The sequence below is a fragment of the Vitis vinifera genome, chromosome 18, assembly GCF_030704535.1.
Source record: "Vitis vinifera cultivar Pinot Noir 40024 chromosome 18, ASM3070453v1".
Lineage (NCBI taxonomy): Eukaryota > Viridiplantae > Streptophyta > Magnoliopsida > Vitales > Vitaceae > Vitis > Vitis vinifera.
Window position 1 is genome coordinate 10492411 of NC_081822.1, and position 20275 is coordinate 10512685.

Consider the following 20275-nt stretch of genomic DNA (forward strand, 5'->3'; position numbering starts at 1 on the left):
TTGCTTCATCTCCAAACAGGGGTAGTTGAGCAGCGCCCTATCCCGGCACCCTTGTTGGGCTTGGGCCCCGCTTCAACTTAAAGAGCCGAAATGCATCCCCAAATTTCAAAGCCAAAATGACTGAAATATATAATAATAAAATTCTCCCAACTGTGGCAGCAGCTGGTAAGTGGTAGGCAATCAGTCAATTCTAACAAGATCAGTCCGCACTAAATTAAAGACATATAATAATAAAAATGCCACCCCCGAATGGATAACAAGTCTTAAACAATCCCACCACTTCCATGACAACTCCGCATTCCTTCCTTGAGGGGCGGACAAATCGAATTTAAACAACCCAAAGTTAAATAAAGAACAGAGATTAACACTCGCAGCATTGCATTGCAATGGCTAAATATCCAAAGGCTTACAAGTGTTACAACTAACCTACACACATGACGGAACAAGGAAGCTAGTAAAACAAGGTTGCCTTTCAAGCAAAGAGATAAAACCTTGATAAAAGAGTCCTGTATTAACTAGAATCAAAGGGCCTCTACTGTTTAAATATTACTTTCACAAAATCGCATGAGCAGATTAAATAAGTGCTGCTGCAGTTGCTCTATAAAAAGGTGGGAACAAAAATCCTACACGAAAATCATTTACAAACAGTTGAGTGAAATGTATTTACATCTAACCTTCCACCTCCTTTCTAATCTAATCCTCCACACTCTGAATCTCTCCCATCATGATACGGTTGCTGACCACATTGAACCCCAGAACCGCAGGACTCACTTTCTTCCCTTTCTTTCCCCTTTTCTTACCTCCCCCTTTCATGGATCCATCAGCACCAGCTGAGTAATCTCGTTCAAAGTCCCCAAAACCTAAATTGTCAGAATTCATGTCCCCGGCACTGAATCCAGTGGCCTTTGAATCGTTCCGACTTTGAAAGGCAATTTCAAGTACATCTGCTGATAACAACTCCTTGTAGTTAAGGAACTTGTCAATGAACTCGTGATTGGGGTCATTCAGGTTCTCTGTCAGAAGTATCTCAGCCTCTGATCTAGATTGCTTCAAACAAAATTCCAGGAAACTAGTATCTAATAACAAGAAAGAAATTATCACTGCATTAGAAGAATTTTAGCTGCTTTATATACCAAGAATTTGAGCATCCTAATTCTATGGCTAACACCTAAGCCATCAAAAATCAAATCACTGAGGAAAATTGAACATGTTGGAGAAAAGTGCAGTGATATGATACCCTTTGTCCCAGTGAGCCTAACAGACTCACTCTCGCACCAATTCCTGAAATCCATGGCTTCTGCAATGGAAGGGGGAAAAAACACAAAAAAGTTAATAAAAATTTCTAACATAAAAACCTCACTCAGGTCATGATTTACCTGAATGCTTGCTCATGGCATCCCTTTTTCCCTTTAGGGATGATTGAGCTGATGCAGGTGAAGATGAAAGAGAATGCTCTGTTGCTCTCCCACCCATGGATTTCTGACGGCTCAATGATCCTCCTGGACTTCCTTTTACTGGAGTATTTTTGGTTCCCCAACTGCCCTGGCTTGCAAGATGAGGGAAATCCACCCTGCTCACAGAAAATAAAAATGAAAATAAGAGCTGATCAAAAGCATGTTTTAGAATACACATGATACAAAAGTCTCTTACAGGTAAAGCACAAGGCGCAACACAAGGTACACACTTGAGTGAAGTTAAACATAATCTCAGATGCATATCAATTTTATAAAATATGATCCAAAATCTAATTCAATCAATAAAAAGTTTAAGATTCCAAACATTTAAAAGAAAAATTCAAGAAAAAGTAATGAAATTATATAAATTTCAATGTTTAGTTAGAAATCTCAAGAATAAGATTTGTTTAAAAAGGAAAGGTGAAGTAGATGGAGCGAACCTCTTCAACAAGGTGCACACCTTGGCATGCAAGGTACTATAACTAGGGAGTGGGTCTAGGCATGCTTAGCATGCCCCTATAAACTATGGTCAAAAGAGAGACAATAAACATCCAAATAAGTTAGGATTATCCAGACATCAATTCATATGGCACTGTCCTTCAAACATAACACACACTGTTCCATTTCTGCACCATTCAACGAATGCAGGAATCAAAGGTTGAAAGTTGCAGACAGAGTAGTGGCTCAGTCCACCCATATAGTTCTTCAAAACATCACTCATACTTGATGACTAGTACTCTATGAGATTCTTTGGATAGGTTGATATTGGAGGGGGTTTCAGAAACCACTCCAACCATGTAATTATGGTGGAGCGAACAAAGCAGCAATTTTCACTCTTCTAATCATTCTCCATATAATTGCTGCAGATGATCAAAGTGTGAGCATGGAGAGCCTTAATTAAACGGATTATTGTTGAGAGAGGTACTTAATACTAACAGAATACTGTCACTCCTATTTTTTGCAGTTTCTGTATCAAGGCTCAGGATCAGTACCCAGCATTGTTAAAGGCAAAAGGTGATGTCCAGGTTATAAGACCCTACGTTGCCTTAGGTGGCAAAAAGTGAGAACAAGGCGTTGAGGGCAACCAGGCAAGAGCTTGAAAGGAAACAAAGCAAGATTCTAAAAGGAAAGAAGGATAGAGCCTGAGGGAGACAAGGTGATAAAAATACATATATTGATCTAACTGCTGTAATGCTTAAACAATACAAATATCATGGTCACAACTATTTATAATCTAATTCAACAATCAACCCAATTAAATTTTCACACCCTAAGTATCTTGGGATTAGCAAAATGATAATAATAATTAACAACATCAAATGTCATACTCCGCATATCAGATAAAACATCAAAGTTATTCAAACTAAAAGTTCACTTTGTCCAGAATTCATTTTCTAGATTCAAAATAAGACATTGAAAGAGTGCACATCCTAAAGAAGCTTTACATATCATTATCATAGTCATCACTAAATTCAATTTATCGTCTTTGAATCCATGTTTTTTTAAAGGAACGTGTTGCCTTCTCTTAAAAAAAATGCTAGCCTCCAATTGCTTCAAGGCCTTAGTTGAGGTTATGGCCTAGGCATCATATCCCTAGATATATCACGCCTGCATTTTCAAAAGGTAACAAGCCTTGTTTTATCCACACACTTGAATGGGGCAGGTTTTCTCAAGTACCCACCCCGCCCTTTATAGGACTGGTTTCCTCAACATCAGATGTCATACTCCACATTAGATAAAGCATCAAAGTTATTCAAACTAAAAGCTCACTTTGTCCAGAATTCATTTTCTAGATTCAAAATAAGACATTGAAAGAGTGCACATCCTAAAGAAGCTTTACATATCATTATCATAGTCATCACTAAATTCAATTTATCATCTTTGAATCCATGTTTTTTTAAAGGAACACATTGGCTTCTCTTAAAAAAAACATTAGCCTCCAATTGCTTAAGGCCTTAGTTGAGATTATGGCCTCGGCATCATATCCCTAGATATATCATGCCTGCATTTTCAAAAGGTAACAAGCCTTGTCTATCCACACGCTTGAATGGGGCAGGTTTTCTCAAGTACCCACCCTGCCCTTTATAGGACTGGTTTGAGAATTTTTATTTTATTTTTTAAACCCAAATCAAGTTTGGGGCAAGTTCTAATATTGCCTTATCCCGCCCTGGCTTATATATATATAATTAAATTTAAATATTTAATTTTTTTTATTTTCCCCTATTTTAACACAACTTTTAATATATATCTCATAAGAATAAATTATAAATAATTATATTATTTCTTATTTATAAAATATATTTATTTTTATTGTAACTAATATTAAAAATTTTTAAATTATATATTCGGGGCTGGGTAGGGCAAGTATGAAAAAATCTCATACTCCATCCCATTTTTTGTGTATGTGTTGAGAGGGGGGGTGCAAGTACCTTAGAACAGTTATTGTCAAATAGAGAGTTGGGTTGGAAGGGACCTGTCTTGAACCCACCCAGCTGCCATTGCTACACTTGATAGTTTAAGTGACCCAAGTGATAGCCTTTGATAACCCTAAGTACCACAATGCCCATGGTCCAATAAGAAACTGATGCCCTAAAGAAAGGAACTTCTGCAACAATGACGGATTGTGGCTTTCTGGGATAATAGGGTGTTGGAGTTATTAAAGATGGAGGTAGGTGCTCTCTCTATTTCTTGTTGTTTTAAAAACGGTTAGGATGGGTTTGTTTGGCCAATGCTAAGGGGTGAACGAGATGATTTTTGGGCAAAATTGGGGGACATTAGAGGCTTGTGGGGAGATCCATGGTGCATCAGAGAGGCTTCAACATGATCAAACTTCCAAAGGAAAGGAGGAATTGTTTCAAGTTGTTCGAAGCTATGCAGAGATTCCCAGAGAATATTGAGGAGTTGAAGTTGATCGATATCCCTTTGAATTGAGGAGCCTTTACTTCGTGTGGAGGTTTAAATGGTCAATCCATGTCTAGGTTGGATCAATTCCTGGTGTCAAAAGAGTGAGGGAATCATTTTGTGGGCTTCTGTAGTGTGTCTTGTTGAGTCTGGTCTTTGATCATTCCCTTCAAAGAATTAATTTATGGCTGGTGGATGAGTTACAGTTTGGGTTATTTGATTAAAAGGGTCATTGGAAACCCAATTTTGGAAATCTAACCTTTCATCCTTTTTTAGCCTTATTTTGACAAAAATGTTCTTCTTGTTTTCTTGTAAAAATAACCCTTTTTAAAAAAATATATCGTAAGTACTTGATATAGTTAAGGGCATTTATGATAAAAATGGGTTATTCTTCAAACAAAAACATGGAAAGAGATAAATTCACAAATATGGGAAGTATTTCATCCCTTTTAACCAATAATTTCTCACAGTTTCAAGGGCAACAACAATTTTGTCTTAGCTTCCAAATTGAAAGCCCTGAAGGACTTGAAGATTTGGAATAGGAAGGTCTTTGGGTGTGTGGCTAATAGAAAGGCAAATGCTCTCAATCGGCTAGGTTTTTGGGAGGCCAGGGAGAGGGAAGCTCCGTTTGTGGGGATGAGATTATGGCTAAAAGATTGGCTACAAAGGATTTTAAGAAGTGGGCATTGTTTGAAGAGATTTATTGGAGACAAAAATCTAGAGAGTTATGGTTGAAAGAGGAAGATAAAAATACAAAATTCTTTCACAGAATGGCAAGTGCTCACTGTAGGAGGAATTTTATGGGTAGAGTAAGGGTGGCTAGGAGCTGGTTATCTGGAGAGGATGAGATTAAGGCAGGGGTGACCAATGCTTTTAGTTATCCCTTTATCAAAAACAAGACTCAGCATTAATGGGTTGTCTCTTGAGTCTTTGACTCAAGAGGAGTTTGGAGCATCCTTTCTCTGAGGAGTAAGTCTTTTTCAGCTCTATCAGCTTTGAACAAGGATAAAGCTTCAGGTCTTGATAGGTTTACTATGGCTTTCCGACATCTTTGTTAGGACTTTGACAAAGGTGAGGTGTTGGACTTCTTTAAGGAATTCTTTGACGTAAGGCAGTTTGAAGGAAGTTTGAATGCTACCTTTTTGGTCTTAATCCCAAAGAAGGGTGGTGCATATGATCTATAGGGTTTTATGCCTATTAGCTTGGTTGGGAGCTTGTACAAACTATTGGTCAAGGTTCTAGCAAATAAACTTTAAAAAGTAGCGGGAAAGGTAATCTCTTCTTCTCAAAATGCTTTTGTTAAAGGGAGACAAATTCTTAATGCAGTTTTTGTTGCCAATTGGCCATTGATTTGAGGTTAAAGAGTGGTTCTAATGGCATTTTAGGTAAAAGTTAGATATAGAAAAGGCCTACAATCATGCAAATTGGAATTTCTTATTAGTGGTTGTGGATAAGATGGGTTTTGGTCATAAGTGGATTGGGTGGATTAATTGGTGTATTTCTACAACCAAATTTTCAGTTTTGATCAATGGGACCCCTATTGAATTTTTTCATAGCTCAAGAGGGTTGAGGCAAGGAGATCTTTTGTCTCCTTATTTGTTTTGGCTATGGAGGCATTTAGCTTTCTCCTTGAGAAAGCTAGGGAAGGGGCTTTTATTTCAGGATTTAAGGTGGAAGGTAGAGGTGGCAAAGGAGTGGAGGTGCCTCATCTTTTGTTTGCGGATGACACATTGATTTTTTGTGAGGCTTCTAAGAATCAACTATTGCATCTTCATTGGGTCTTCATGTGGTTTGAAGCAATTTTTGGGCTTAAGATCAACCACGAAAAAAGTGAGTTGATCTCAATTAGAAGGGTTCCAAGGCGCACAGTGGGGTCATACCTTCCAAGTATCCTGGGTTTCCTTTGGGTGCTACCTTTAAATCGACAACACTATAGGACTTGATAGAAGAGAAGTTGTAAAGAAAGCTCGCAAGGTGAAAGAGACAATACTTGTCAAAGGGGAGGCAATCAACTCTTATCAAAAGTACCTTGTCTAGCCTATCCATTTATTTCATGGCCATTTTTGTTATTCCAAGAAGGGTGTGTTGTAGATTGGAAAAACTTCAAAGGGGCTTTCTTTAAGGAGGGTGGTCTCTTGAAAATAAGCCTCAATGAGTTGGCACAAAGTTTGTAAGCAAAGAGCGAAGAGAGGGCTAGGCATTCAGAATCTTTCTATTTTGAACAAGGCTCTCTTAGGAAAATCGAGTTGGGGAATCATGTCAAAAGGGGAGCCCTTTTGGAAAAAAGTAATTATTGGTAAGTATGGAGTAGAAGAAGGGGGTTGGTGGTCTTTGGAGGTGAGGGAGGGTTATGGCGTAGGATTGTGGAAGGCTATTAGGAAAGGATGGGATGCTTTCAAAAGCAAGATTTCCTATGATTTAGGCAATGGAAAAAGGGTAAGATTTTGGAAGGACATTAGGTGTGAGGACATTTGGTGTGGGGACACGCGTTTGAGTACCTCTTTCCCCTCTTTGTTCACTATAGTCACTTCAAAGGAAGCCTGGGTATGTGATGTTTGGGAGCATACTAATTTTGGGGGATGTTGGAACCCTTGTTTTGTAAAGAATTTCCAAGATTGGGAGTTAGATTGTGTTGAAGCACTCCTTTTGCGTTTACATAGTAAATCAATGAGTAGGGAGGTGGATGACAAGGTAGTGTGAATGGCTACTAAGGGAGGCTGATTTTTAGTTAAATCTTTCTATGATTTAGGCAATGGAAGAAGGGTAAGATTTTGGAAGGATATTAGGTGTGAGGACATTTGGTGTGGGGACACCCGTTTGAGTACCTCTTTCCCCTCTTTGTTCACTATAGTCACTTCAAAGGGAGCCTGGGTATGTGATGTTTGGGAGCATACTAATTTTAGGGGGTGTTAGAACCCCTATTTTGTAAAGAATTTCCAAGATTGGGAGTTAGGTTGTGTTGAAGCACTCCTTTTGTGTTTACATAGTAAATCAATGAGTAGGGAGGTGGATGACAAGGCAGTGTGGATGGCTACTAAGGGAGGCTGGTTTTTAGTTAAATCTTTCTATGATGGGATGGTTCAGAGAGGTTCAGATTCTTTCCCTACAAGGATTATTTGGAATTCTTGGGCCTCAATAAAAGTGAGTTTTTGTGTTTGAGAAGCAACTTGGAAGGGGATTTTAACTATGGACAACTTGAAGAAGAGAGGTTGGACTTTGGTGAACACTTGCTTTCTTTGCAAAGGCGAGGAGGAATCTTGGGATCACATCCTTCTTATTGTTCTAAGGCTAGTTTGTTATGGCAATTGGTCTTCTCCTTTTTGGAGTGGTTAGGGTGTTGCATACCTTAGTCCAAGCAACGCTTCTTAGTTGGCATAGCCGATCTGTTAGGAAGAGGAAAAAGAAGGCATGGAATATTGTTCCTCTTTGTTTGTTTTGGATTATTTGGAAAGAGAGGTAGAGAAGGGCTTTTCATAATGTTGAGCTTTCAAATAAAGAGCTAAAATTCTCTTTTGTTTGTAACTTTTTAGAATGGACCAAAGAAGATCCAGGGCAAGAGTCCTTCTCTATGATTGATTTTATCGATTAGTTAGGTTGCCAGTAAGAAGAGGGTTTTTGTGTTTTTTCGTTGGTGCACACATGTATACTTCCTATGTACCTAGTGTAGCCTTTTTGTAGCTCTTTAATATATCTTCTGCTCTTTTTCCTATCAAAAAAAAAAAAAAAAAACAATGACTGATTTTAGGCCATGAATCAGCAGCATTTTATTATTTTTTTATCAGAACAGCATGCTATTTTAGCATCTTTCATTTTGCAAACTCAAGTATAAAATGCCTGAACCCTTTCCTAATTATTTCACCACTTTTTTGTTATTATTTTCTTATCTTTGGCCATAATCTTAATCCTCTACACTTGTGAGACTTCTTTCTTACTGGACTAACTTAATTTAGGCTTACTGAAGAAATATTGAAGAAAATCTGGATAAGGGTCAAGTATGAAAAATAGGCACACAGATTTCTTTTCAAATTTAAATAAGCAAAGTTCATAGAAACACATCATGGGAATGCAACTCAAGTGAATAAACCATAAAGAGAAAATTACTAACGGACTGGATTTGCAAGTGTACAAACCATTTGGTAACTAAAGTTTAGGCACAAGTCATAAGTGTCCTTTGATCATCTACCAAAACCATCCTTTAAAATCTAATTGAATTGAAATGAATTTTAATTTCATGTAATTCCGTACTGAAGTAATTTCATGGTTAGTGGAAACATCTCTGGTCATTACTGATTCAGACCTTAGAAATGGTCTTAAGTCCTAATGTCTATAGCATGTGTTCCAACATGAACAAGTATCATTTATCTGCCTCTTTATAAATAATTAGTATTATAAATTTTATAACGATTTTCCACTATATGTTTATAGAAGGAAACCCAGCATGGCATGTGACAGGTATTCTATAGTTATAGAACTTATCAAATTTGCATCCCACATGATTTTTTCGATAGACTTTCTAACTTTTATTTGGAGTCTTTCGTTTAGGCTCCTTGGGGGAGCCTTAAGATATCTTATTTGAATACTGAAAAGATATTCCTGATTTCTAAATCACCAAAATAACCTAGAATAAAAGAAGTACAAACAAGAGCCTAATTGATGGGGGGAAGTCTTTTAAAGTTTATTCAAGAAAGAAAAGGAAAGATATAAACAAACTTTAAGTAGGATTAATATTAGTTGGAATTAAATTAGAATTAGTATTAGTTGGAATTAAAGTATGATTAACATTTATTGGAATTAAATTAGGATTAATTACTTAGGTTATAAGATGATTAGAATTAGAGTCATAATATGTTATTAGAATCCTCAGACTCTAGATTTCTTAAAGAAACCTATAAATAATGCTAATCGAAGTAAATCAAAGGAATGAATTGATTGATATTAATAATATTATGTTTTTTTATTGTAAGTATTACAATCCTCAATTGTGAGACCCCATTGATTTTCTTCTAGGTAAGACTCCTACAAGACCTTAGTGAGACTCTAAGGTTTCTATCTTTTCTTCATTGTATCTTCTTCCGATCTATTTTTTTTATTTTATTTTTCTCTACCATAAACTTTATTCCTTGTTCCTCTCCTTACACCGTAAAAATAAAAACCCTAACCCACCTATTTGAGCAGAGACAACCATCATAGGGTTGTCCTACATCACTAATTGACAAGAACTACCATTGTGGTCAATAGTCAATTCAGAGGGGAAGGACTGCAATACCTAATAATGAATCTTAATGAGGTTTATTAGCAGTGGTGAGTACCAATGTTTTAATGGGCTTTCTAATTCTAAAACTAACAATTTGTCACCTCCCCAATGCCCTTGAATAGTTATTGTCAAACATTGTTACACCCCTAGAGGTGCAACCCTATGATATAACAAAGTAAAGTTATAAAGCAACTCAAACCATCAAGCAGTCATAATATAAATATGGAAGTTCAAAGAAAGGAGGCATACTGCTTAGAATCAGGCTTGGATTGATCAATAGGGCCCCAGAATAGATCATCCTCTCCTTTAATCTGGATAGGAGATGCTTTGGCAGGAGATGATGCAGAAATGGACCATGAAGGACCACTCCCACGGGTGACCTGAGTTGGCTGGGATTTCTGAGGAGTTGGTATCTGGACATGGTTTTGGACTAAAGAAGCCTTTTTTCCTTGCTCCTTTTGGATGTCCCTCAAAGATGTGGGTTTAGGAAGCTTTCCAGAGTCTGAGGACCATGCTGGAGCAGGGGAAGGGTTCACATGCTCCCCTTTCCATGGAACAAAATCTCCTAAAGAAGGACCTGATGGGGGTGCAGGCAACACCTCCTTTTCTTGCTGCACAAGACGAGAAATTTTTCCTTTCTCAACTGGACTTGATCCCACAGATATGTCAACAGAGGCACTGGGAGCTGAGACCTTTGCCCCAACACCCTTAGCCTTTGCAGACTTTTTGCGACTCTTTTTAGTGTCTTTAGCCTCAATAAAGTTGTCATCATCAATAGCATCTAAACTGGTGGACACAACGGGTAACGAAGGCAGACTAGAAACAATATCCAGAATCTTCATGTCTCGTTCACTAGACTTTGCCAAAACTTCTTCTGCTAACAGATCATGTAGCTGGCTCTTTTTGGCTTTTGTATTATGAAAGCTTTCAGATTTCCCCAAATTTAACTCGGTGCTAGCAGCTTCTTGATGAATTTCTCTAGAAGTTTTAGAATCTGAATTGGAAATGACTCCAGCCCAAGGAGTTGGCAAATTCACAGCATTAACAGACAAGGGGATCTCAGAAACCACCATTTCTGCCTTAGCCTTCCTCTGTTCTTCCTCTTGAATTTCTAATAATGACTTAGCCTTGAAACCAGGAGCATGTTTCCAAGCCCGTTGTCCAGAATGTACTTGTGCATTCTGCACTGGGACAGACCCAACTAGCTGTGGCTCACTCTTTCCTTCTGCAGTTTTTGAATCATCTCTAGGAATTCCCAAAGGAGATGGGCCATTAACTTGTTGAGAATCCACAGTTTCAGTACTAACAATACCAAATTTTTTATCTGCTGTTTTTTGAGGAGATGTTCCAGAGGTTGTTTCTCCTGGGCTAATATGTGTCTCAGGTTTTGTGTTACCAACAATTGTTCCTTCAGTTTCATATTGTTTTGGTTGCTGCAAAGAAACTGTCTTAGATACTCCCTTTGCCTGGTCCGATGAAGACTGCGATTTTGAGGACTTCTGCTTTCTTGTCCTCTTTTCAGAAGCTTTTCTTACCTCACGTACTTCAACACTTTTTGATTCTGTCTCCAAAGATGGCTCATCATTGCATCGCTCTTTTTCAATCTGCAGTTCCTCAGGAGTAACATCCAATTGAACCTCCATGTCATTGAACATTTTGTTCTCAGAAATTCCTTCAGATGACCTATCAATAGATTTTCCAGAAGACTTCAGAGGCACAGAATTTGCACCACCCACAGAGTTTGCAACAGTGACAGGTTCATTGATTATCAGGGTGTCCTGTAAATTCTTCTCCAGGTTTTCAGCAGCCTGGCCATCAGAAGTAAGGGTGGAATTCTGCAAAGCAGAAGGCTCCTCAGTAGATAGGTTGGTTGACAGCAACAAGGCTGAGCTATCAATCACTGCAGATGCTGGCAATGGTTCCTTTTGTTGAATTTCGTCAATCTGTTCTGGCAGCATAGTACCATAGCTCTTTTGGTGGGTAGTATTCCCAAACATTTGATGTGGCAGATGTAGAAAAGAGCCTTCTGAACTAACATTGTAATTCGCATCCTGGGAGATTGGCGGAGGACCACTTGCAAGGTTAGTAGCCCGTTCATCCTGCATAGCGGGAACTGGCATCTGAAACAACTCTTGAGGTGGTTGAAGCCGAGAATGATCCACAGAAGCATTTCCTACTGCCATTGCAGCAGCCTGACCAAAAATCTGGTTAGAATGATGCTCAGACAGAACCTGAGAAAGCAATTGTTGTTGTTGGCGCAACAACTGTTGCTGCTCCTCCTGTTTCTTAAGGAGCAACAGTTTATCCAACAACAAGAGCTGTTGTGCAGGAACAGTTGCCTGGGAATGTAACTGCATCAAGTACTGCTGTTGCAACATACTTAATAATTGCGGATCTTGAGGGAGACTAGAAGAGAGTAGCTTCTCTGGGGCCAAAATACCAGAGGGATTATCCATAGCTTGAGCAAGTAAATTTGTTAGAGAGGGTTGGTTCTGCGGTTGCAGCCTCTGCTGTTGGATTCCAAATGCAGCTTGGGGAGGGAAATTCTGACCATGTTGCAAGTCCATCTTATCTTGGAGTGGGTCCAAGCCACCTTGTACAGGAAAATTTGACCATCCAGTAACTCCATTACTTACACCAGAAGAAGACCGATCAGATATGCCTTGAAGGATTGACATCAAGTCTGCATTAGAATTAGAAGATTGACGAGAATTGTCAGTCATTGAAGATAGGAGTTTTGGATGTGGGGCCGCAGAGTCTGGGACCATCTCAGACTTTGGAGCCATGGAAGTTGCATCTCTCCCAGGCCAATATGGATAAGGATTTGGTAAAGACCTCTGCCTTTCAAGATTCATTCGCTTAGCCAAGAGGTATAGGTTATTTCCACTTTCTACTCCCATTGGGGGTGCACCACCAGCGTTATTCCCAATATATCCTTGCAAACCTACAATCAAATATACACATGCAAGTCATATTAAGGTTGAAGCTCAAGATCTAAAGATAATAAAAATGAAAAAGCGTGCATAGACTAAAACACACAATAATTTTGCATCCAAATTCTGCACAAAAGAAAAGAAAAAAAAAAAAAAAATAGAGGAAACCAACCTTCAGAGAAAGCAAACTTCTCAACAGGGGGACTGCCCATATTACCAGACATCAGTGACTCCAAAAATCTATTCTCAGCTTCTGTTGCTGAACCATGTTTATGCCTTGGTTCATTCTTTATTACATCAATCTCACTTGAACCTGCATGAAGATTTCCAAAGCTACTATAGTTTGGCCTACTTGAAGCATCAGTAATTTCATTCTGTTTTGGAACACCAAAACCAGGCGGTGGCCTGGCTTTTGCTCGTAAATGGGGCATAACATCACCAAGCACAAAAAAAGGGGAATCATTTGGTGCACTTGCTAAGCGAACTTGTAAATCTATGCCAAAATATCCAGCCTCAAACCATCCAATGATATCACTTCCAGAAAATGGACCTTGAATTTCACCCTGGGGATCTTTATAATACAAGACCATGTCCTCTGGGGAAGGCTGTGAAAGTTTTCTGGCTTCCGGCTCCCTGTCCAAAACCAGTGATGCCTGCCTTTTAATAATGGGATCCTCGCTGATTTGCCATTTCAATTCATCTTTAGAGTAAGGTGGGTTAGCCAAACCACTTGTCCATTCACTATTCATTTCCTTCTTTGGCTGTGCCCACCCCATGTCAGATGGTACTGACCTGACATCAGTTGGAATATCTCTCCGATCATGAGTGACTGTATGTGACCGTTCTCCCAATGATGGAGCTCGCCACGTGTTCCCAGGATGAATAGAGGAATTGCCATGCATGCTCAAGTCTCTATTAATAGGCACCTCATCAGACTTTCTATAAGGCGTGCCATCTTCTCTCAAAGCTGCACATAGAGAGGGGGAATAAAAAATTAAAAATAAATAAATAAATGAATAAATAAAAGAAGGAACTGCAATAACACATCCTCAAAATTAAGGCATGTGTCATACTAATGAAATATAAACAGCAAAAAGCACATTCCAACCAGGATCACTTCTTTATGGGCCCTCAAATAGCCGCCACAGACCACCAACACAGCATAACAAGAAAAGATTTTCTAAGCAATTATATAATGAAATACCCTCAGCATGGAATTTGTTATCTGGATACATCTGATGGTCCACCATGGCTTCCATTTTTGAGTTGGAACCATAATAATGCATCTGCTTTTCATAGGGCGAACCATCCGAGTAGCTTGAATAACCACCTTTTGAATTGTCATTGCTTTCATCTTTAGAATCATCAACTGCAAGGGGTAAATCTTCTCTACTACCTATTCATATAAGGTACAAAATGGTTAGCCTATAGCGAAGTATATTACATTTACTCCAGAAATATATATTAAGCAGCAGCACTACCAGGCTTGGTTCGTCTTGATGGAAGAAACTCAGAGTTCCGTCCAATAGAACCCTCTTTAGAAATCTGAGGTGCACCACTGCTTACTATGTCCCCTTTATCAATTCCTTTCAAAATAACCTACTCAAGCAGTAAAGCATTGGGTTCAACTGGAAATCATTGAAAAATAAATAAATAAATCACCAAAATGCATTAAGATCACAAATTACCAATTCTTCAGAAGTAGGTGCACAGAGTGCAAGAGGCTCTAATGGTTCCTCCTGCGAAAGAGAAGGCACTTGCACAAAGCCATCTAATAGTTTTCCAGACGATCTAATGTCAGTCATCCTGTACACATCAAGCAATTTTGTCCTATTATACCGTAATGGAGAAGGCTCTCCATGACCACTTTCACATTTGTCTGATACAGTTCCTAAAGACTGAGAAATAGTAGAATAATTGTTCATCAGATTTCCACCAGAATTAACCCTGCCACGACCAAGTGCAAAGGTTGGAGGAGGATTCTCCCCACGTCCACGAGCATAAGAAAATGTATGAACTTGTTTATTAGGTGTAAGAGATTGATGATGAGAAGGCTCTGCCCTGCCCCGACTTTGCAAAGAGTTAGGTCTCCATGGTCGATAAAGATCCCCGTCCCTCTCATCCTTCCCATGATTAGTAGACAATCCTTTATCAAGAGGCATCTCACCATCTCTGCTAGAGTCCATCCACTTCTCACGCAAACCTTCGGTATCCTTATCATCAGGGCCCCAGCGTGTGTTCCACTTGCTCTCCCGCCGCTGATCATAATTAGTCTCCCTGTTACTCGAATCATTCCAACGTTCAGATGGACCACGACGGGCTTCTCCAAAGTGCCTTGTGGATGAGTTCTCCGTCCAACGATCCATCTTGCGAGTATCACTAAGCTCTTTATCTCCCTCCCTCCAACGATCTCTGCGAATAGAGGAATTAGTGTCTCTTTCTTCATCGCGCCAGCGATCACGACGCCCAGTTTCCATATCAGGCAGGGTTGGCCTAAAAACATCTTTTTTCTTCAGAGAATCAAGCATTCCATCACCATTTCCAGAGGATTTCATCGTATCTGCACGATTGGCATAACCAGGGTATGGGCCGAAGTGATTTTCCTGTATAGAAAAAAAAAATGAAAGCAGAACAGTTGAAGCACTACGATGAATAAATCCTGGAAAGTAGATGTAAAAATGTACACTTACAAGAAAGTACTTTATGCATAAAGCATCATAAGTTTGATGAACATAAGCAGGCCATATACAGGCTGACTAAACAAGAAAATATTTTAAAAGCAAAAGTAGATGACAACACACCCCAGTCACCATTCCATGCTTATTCTCTCCTGGCTTTGGGAGAAGCCACTGTGGTGAAAGTGGAATAGGATTGTCAGATCCTTGCACATCTGCACCATCAAACAGAAGAATCAATTAAAAAAAATTTGACAAATTATCCAGTGCAGGAATTTGGAAACAACAAGTTTAGCTATTGCTTCAACGGATTTTACATAACTAGCACTGAATTTAGTAACTATTCTAACCATCAATCACATGCTTTTGACTATTCCACCCATCAATCAACCTGTACTTTGTGCATGGAGAAATAGGCCAGCTTTTTTTATGCAACTATCATGTTTGGAGAATAAATCATTGACATATCACCTTCATTTCAACAGACAACAAAATTAAGAAATGGAGGATGATGAACAATGGAAGATAGCTGTATTGTGGACCATTAAAATTGTAATGCTGGTTTACTCTATTTTGATGAATGGTGAAGAAATCTGAGAAATGGGAAGAATAAACCCACTGATGTCATTTTTGTTGAGGAAAAAAGCTAATAGAGTGTTTCAATGGAAAACAAAATTAAGAAATGGAGAATAGTGGATATTAGAAGATGAAACATGGATCATTCTAATAATAATGTCAGTTTTTACTATATTAAAATATCTGCCCAACAAGTGATATAGATGCATGATATTCGGCTTCTTATATGCCACCATAAAATTATGGAACCAACTTTCTGATTTTAGAGCATTAAAACTTTTGTTCTAGTCAAGTATCATTCTCCCTGTGATGCAAAAGTGATGACAGTAGTGCAAATCATGGCTTTAGCTTCGGTTTCTAGCAAAAAAGCTACCCCAAACAAGGCATAATAGTGGAGGAGCTTGCAGGCACAATAAAAGAACTGACGATGAATACAAAAGAAAAGCAAAGAGAGGGAGAGAAGAAATAAGAGAAGAGGGAAAAAAAACGATTTAAGATACAATCCAAACTATGGAACAATCAAATTTGGTGAAAATTCATTAAAAGAAAGGGAAAAGGAATTTGGCAACTGAACTTCTTAATTGAAGAATTTTAATATGAATGGTCACTTCAAATTTTTAGGAAATCAAACCAAAAGGTCGGCTTCCTTGCAAAAAGACCATCTCAATGCTAATGAGATGAAGAGCTACTAGGACTAAATAAAATTATTACTAAACATTGCATGTATGAAATTGTTATTATGAATCCTAGGAGACATGAGTACATTTTGGTCAGGAAAACCTTCAAAGCAATGAGGAAAAGTAAATGTAAAGTACATTTGACAAGACAGTGATTGCCATGTGGCAATTGCAATGAAGGGTCAACTAACATGTGCTAGAATTACACTCATAGGGAAACATACTACATCAGTGCCACTGGTATGAGGCCATTTCAAATCTGCTGATGAATAGTTTATGCTCATTTTACCAACAGTTGCAATTCAAAGTAGTGAGAAAGACACCCTCAACCAGTGGACATTCAGACAGCAAGCTGCTTGTCACCTGTAAATTCACTTCATCCTTTCACTTTTAAAGCCCAGCTGACTATTTACATTCCCTGTTTCTAAAGAACAAATTAATATTCCAAAAATACTGCCATAAACAATGGCCATTAATTTAATTTTACTCAGTTACTTGGTACACAATACCATCAAATCATTAAATGATTTTTCTACTGCAGAAGCCACTTCAATTCCTAAAATTGTCTAAAATCATAAAAATTTAGGCACCTCTCTCTTAACAGAAAATGCTACAATGTTGATCTGTTTGAAAGTCCTAGCTGTAGATACTCCTAAAGGCTAAACCCTAGGTATATGTTATTTATATAGCATTTACATTTAACAAATCAATAGAAAATAAATAAACAAATAAAGCAGAAGCATTTTGAGCTAAAAAAAAAATGAGATAATGCAAGAGTTGAAAAATAAAGGATTTTGGAGAATATGGCAAAGGTGAAATTAGACTCCACAGGTTCATCATATGTGTCACAGAAAGTTTGGGACAAACCTCTCCGGCTTGCAATGCAAGTAAAATTTTATCACAAAGAGGATGTGGCAAAATTCAAGATTACAGCTTCCAGTCAAACCCACAACATGATATTGTAATAGAAAATAAAGCAAACATGAACACTTGGGTGCACAATAAGAGGGAAATTTACTTCATTTCTTGACTCTAGCCTGGAAACCGTTATGTACATATTTTAGTGGCATATTATCAATGAATCGCCTTGTTATAGATACCAAACTGCTAATACCCAGCAACTGATTCAAAAGAAACAACATGCAAAGAAGATAATGATAAAAGTCTATTTCCCGTGTAGCGAAACATAGGAGTTTATAATAACATAAACCACAACACGGATATTCACACCAATGTGTGCGACAAAATTGACTGTCTGTTTACACTTACTCCCAGTTTGCTTTTTGAGGATCAAAAAATTTAGACCTAAAAGAAGAGTCCTGACAACGAAACACGTTCCTAGCCCCATTTTAATCATTTTTCTTTCCTTTTTCTACCATTTTTCCGAGAACCAAACGAGTTAACCAAAAGTGACGTGACTTCAAAAAGAAACAAAACCCTAAATACATGCATTCCACCAAAATCAAAAAGAGACACGCTTAATCAACCAAAAGCACAACAAAATCTACAGTGTCAGTGTCGTGGAGAAGAAACCGAGAAGGACGACAGTTCAAATCTCGGCGATAGATTAGGGTTTTGTGCAAGAGTACAAGGGTAGAGCAGGAAATCAAGTTGTGAGGACAGATGTTCGAGAATCAAAGAATAGATTAAAGGTGAGAAATTTAAGAATGCAAAACTACCTTTGGAGATCTGGTGAGGAGTGGTGAGGGTAAGGTTATGACGAGAATCGGAATCAGTGCGGTCAGCCATGGATGATCGGCGAGAGTTGATGAGAGAGATTGGAGACGCCAAACAAACCCTTTTGCTCTGATTTTGCTTCGCGAGTTGTGAGAGAGAAATGAGGAGTGGGGGAATATAGGTTAAGGGCTTGGGTTGGATAAAAGGGATGCGAGTAGGTTAAAACCCTATGCACCTGCGGCGTAACTTAGCCTCCCCCGTGAGTTTAATGTCTGACCCAATTTCCTCTTGGACGAGTTCCTATGATTCACGATGTATGACCTTCCACGCGCGATGACTGAGCGTGTAGCCGGCTCACGCGATGGAAAGACCTAATCAACCCGAGAGATTGACCGTGTCGGTGTGCCGATGATTATAGAAGTGCTTCACACGCGATGGAATGGTGCGATGATGCGTAATTGTACACTTTCCAACCTTTCTTTCTCCTATCGGTGGGTGCGCACTGCGCCACGGGCGGCGCAGCTTAAAGTGACGCTATGACTCGCACCGAGAAGCGTTTGATCAGTTGGTAGCGAGGGAGTGATCCGACGGCTACAACGACCGAGATAAACACGTGTCATGCTTGCGTAATCTTTCTGCATCATTGGCTTTTTTGTGACGGTAACCCTAGCCTCCAATGGGCTTATTTTAGTTGTTATTTTATTTTATGTAATTTAAATTTTTTTATTTTAAATAAATTGAAATACTGATATTTCGAAAATATTCTCACCATGTCCGTTCTAATATTTTGACGAGAAACGTGAGCTTTTAAACCGCCAATTTAACATCAATAAAATTACTATAAAATTAAATATAAAAATATTTCTGAATATAATTTCAAGCATATGACGACATAAAATCTAAAACAACCTATACACGTGTCAACATTGGATTATAATAACTTTAATATTTTGTATTATGTGCCGTATAAAAAAATAAAACAAAATATAAAATAAAATTATCGTAGAGTTTAAAAAGAAACCAACTATATAAATAAAAATAATGTAGGAAAATTTTAGTTTAAATTTGAATTTAATATCAAAAATAAAGATAATATTAATTTTAATAAAGTTATTTTTTAATTTGTTCTACGAGTCACTCTATATTCATAAAACTTATATTTTGACGTTTTCATATAAATTTATAATCTTTTATCTTTTTGCTAAAACCAAAAAATAAAACTTATCGTTTTATCATTTTTCATTAAGATTATCCTTATAAATTTACACTTTTTATATTCTCATTAAAACAAAAAATACATTGTTACACCATTGGTTAAACAGTTGCAAAAGTTATAACAATATGAACTTGTTATTATCATTAATCATTGCAAAAGTTGTAACAAAACAAACTTGTTATTGATTGTAATGTGTAAAGTGAATAATAAAATATTTAATTTGAATTAACTTTTAAATATTATATATTTTATATATATTAAAATATGACAAAAATAATAGTAAATTTGGGATGATATGTAACAAAAATCAAAACAATTTTTTTTTTAAATATAACTAATTTTTTTACTTTTTAAATGTATTTTATTTGACATATATATATATAGAGACAGATATAAATTAAATTTTTTTTTTCTTAGAAGATAGGTTGTTTCTTAATAAATATAATTTATTTAGAAAAAAAAAACATGTCTTTGATATCTTAAGAGACAATCATCTATGCTATAATTTATAAACATAATTTAGTACTTTATTTTTATTAAGTTTTTTATATTTAAGAAAGCATAAATTGTAAATCAATTATTTGTTTTTTATGACTTTGATGTTACTATGACGAGAAAGTAATAGTTATATTTATATCTTAAGAGATAATCATCTATGCTATAAGTACTTTAGTTTTGTATTAAAAACATAGAGTTAAACTTTAACATCAATCAATTCTAAAAACCCATTAGATTAATAATTTAGAAACCTATCAGAGATTAATAGTCGATACAACAAACACAAAAATAAAATATAAAGTTATAAATCCTAGATTGTTAATAATAATAAAATAAAAAAAGTATTATTACTTTTTATCCTTTGAAGCTGGATAAATTATTCAATTACTTGTATTTTGATCATAAAAAAATTAA

The 20275-nt window shown here is 37.3% G+C and overlaps 1 protein-coding gene across 2 annotated transcripts; it reads right to left on the reverse strand.

Annotated features, from left to right (window-relative positions):
* Nucleotides 1-343: 343 nt before the first annotated feature.
* LOC100262487 (protein ESSENTIAL FOR POTEXVIRUS ACCUMULATION 1) lies at nt 344-18667 on the reverse strand. 2 transcript variants are annotated; one of them, XM_010666376.3, is made up of 10 exons: nt 18150-18667; nt 15344-15432; nt 14231-15145; nt 14024-14141; nt 13873-13938; nt 12715-13509; nt 9859-12553; nt 1377-1570; nt 1238-1297; nt 344-1076 (listed from the first exon to the last, which is right to left on the reverse strand). In XM_010666376.3, exons 1-10 carry the CDS (start codon nt 18217-18219, stop codon nt 694-696), a joined length of 5385 nt encoding a protein of 1794 aa, XP_010664678.1. In that variant the 5' UTR covers nt 18220-18667; the 3' UTR covers nt 344-693. The 2 variants fall into 2 exon arrangements, with proteins under 2 accessions (XP_010664678.1, XP_002281503.1); XM_002281467.4 differs by having other exon boundaries at nt 13747-13938.
* Nucleotides 18668-20275: the final 1608 nt, after the last annotated feature.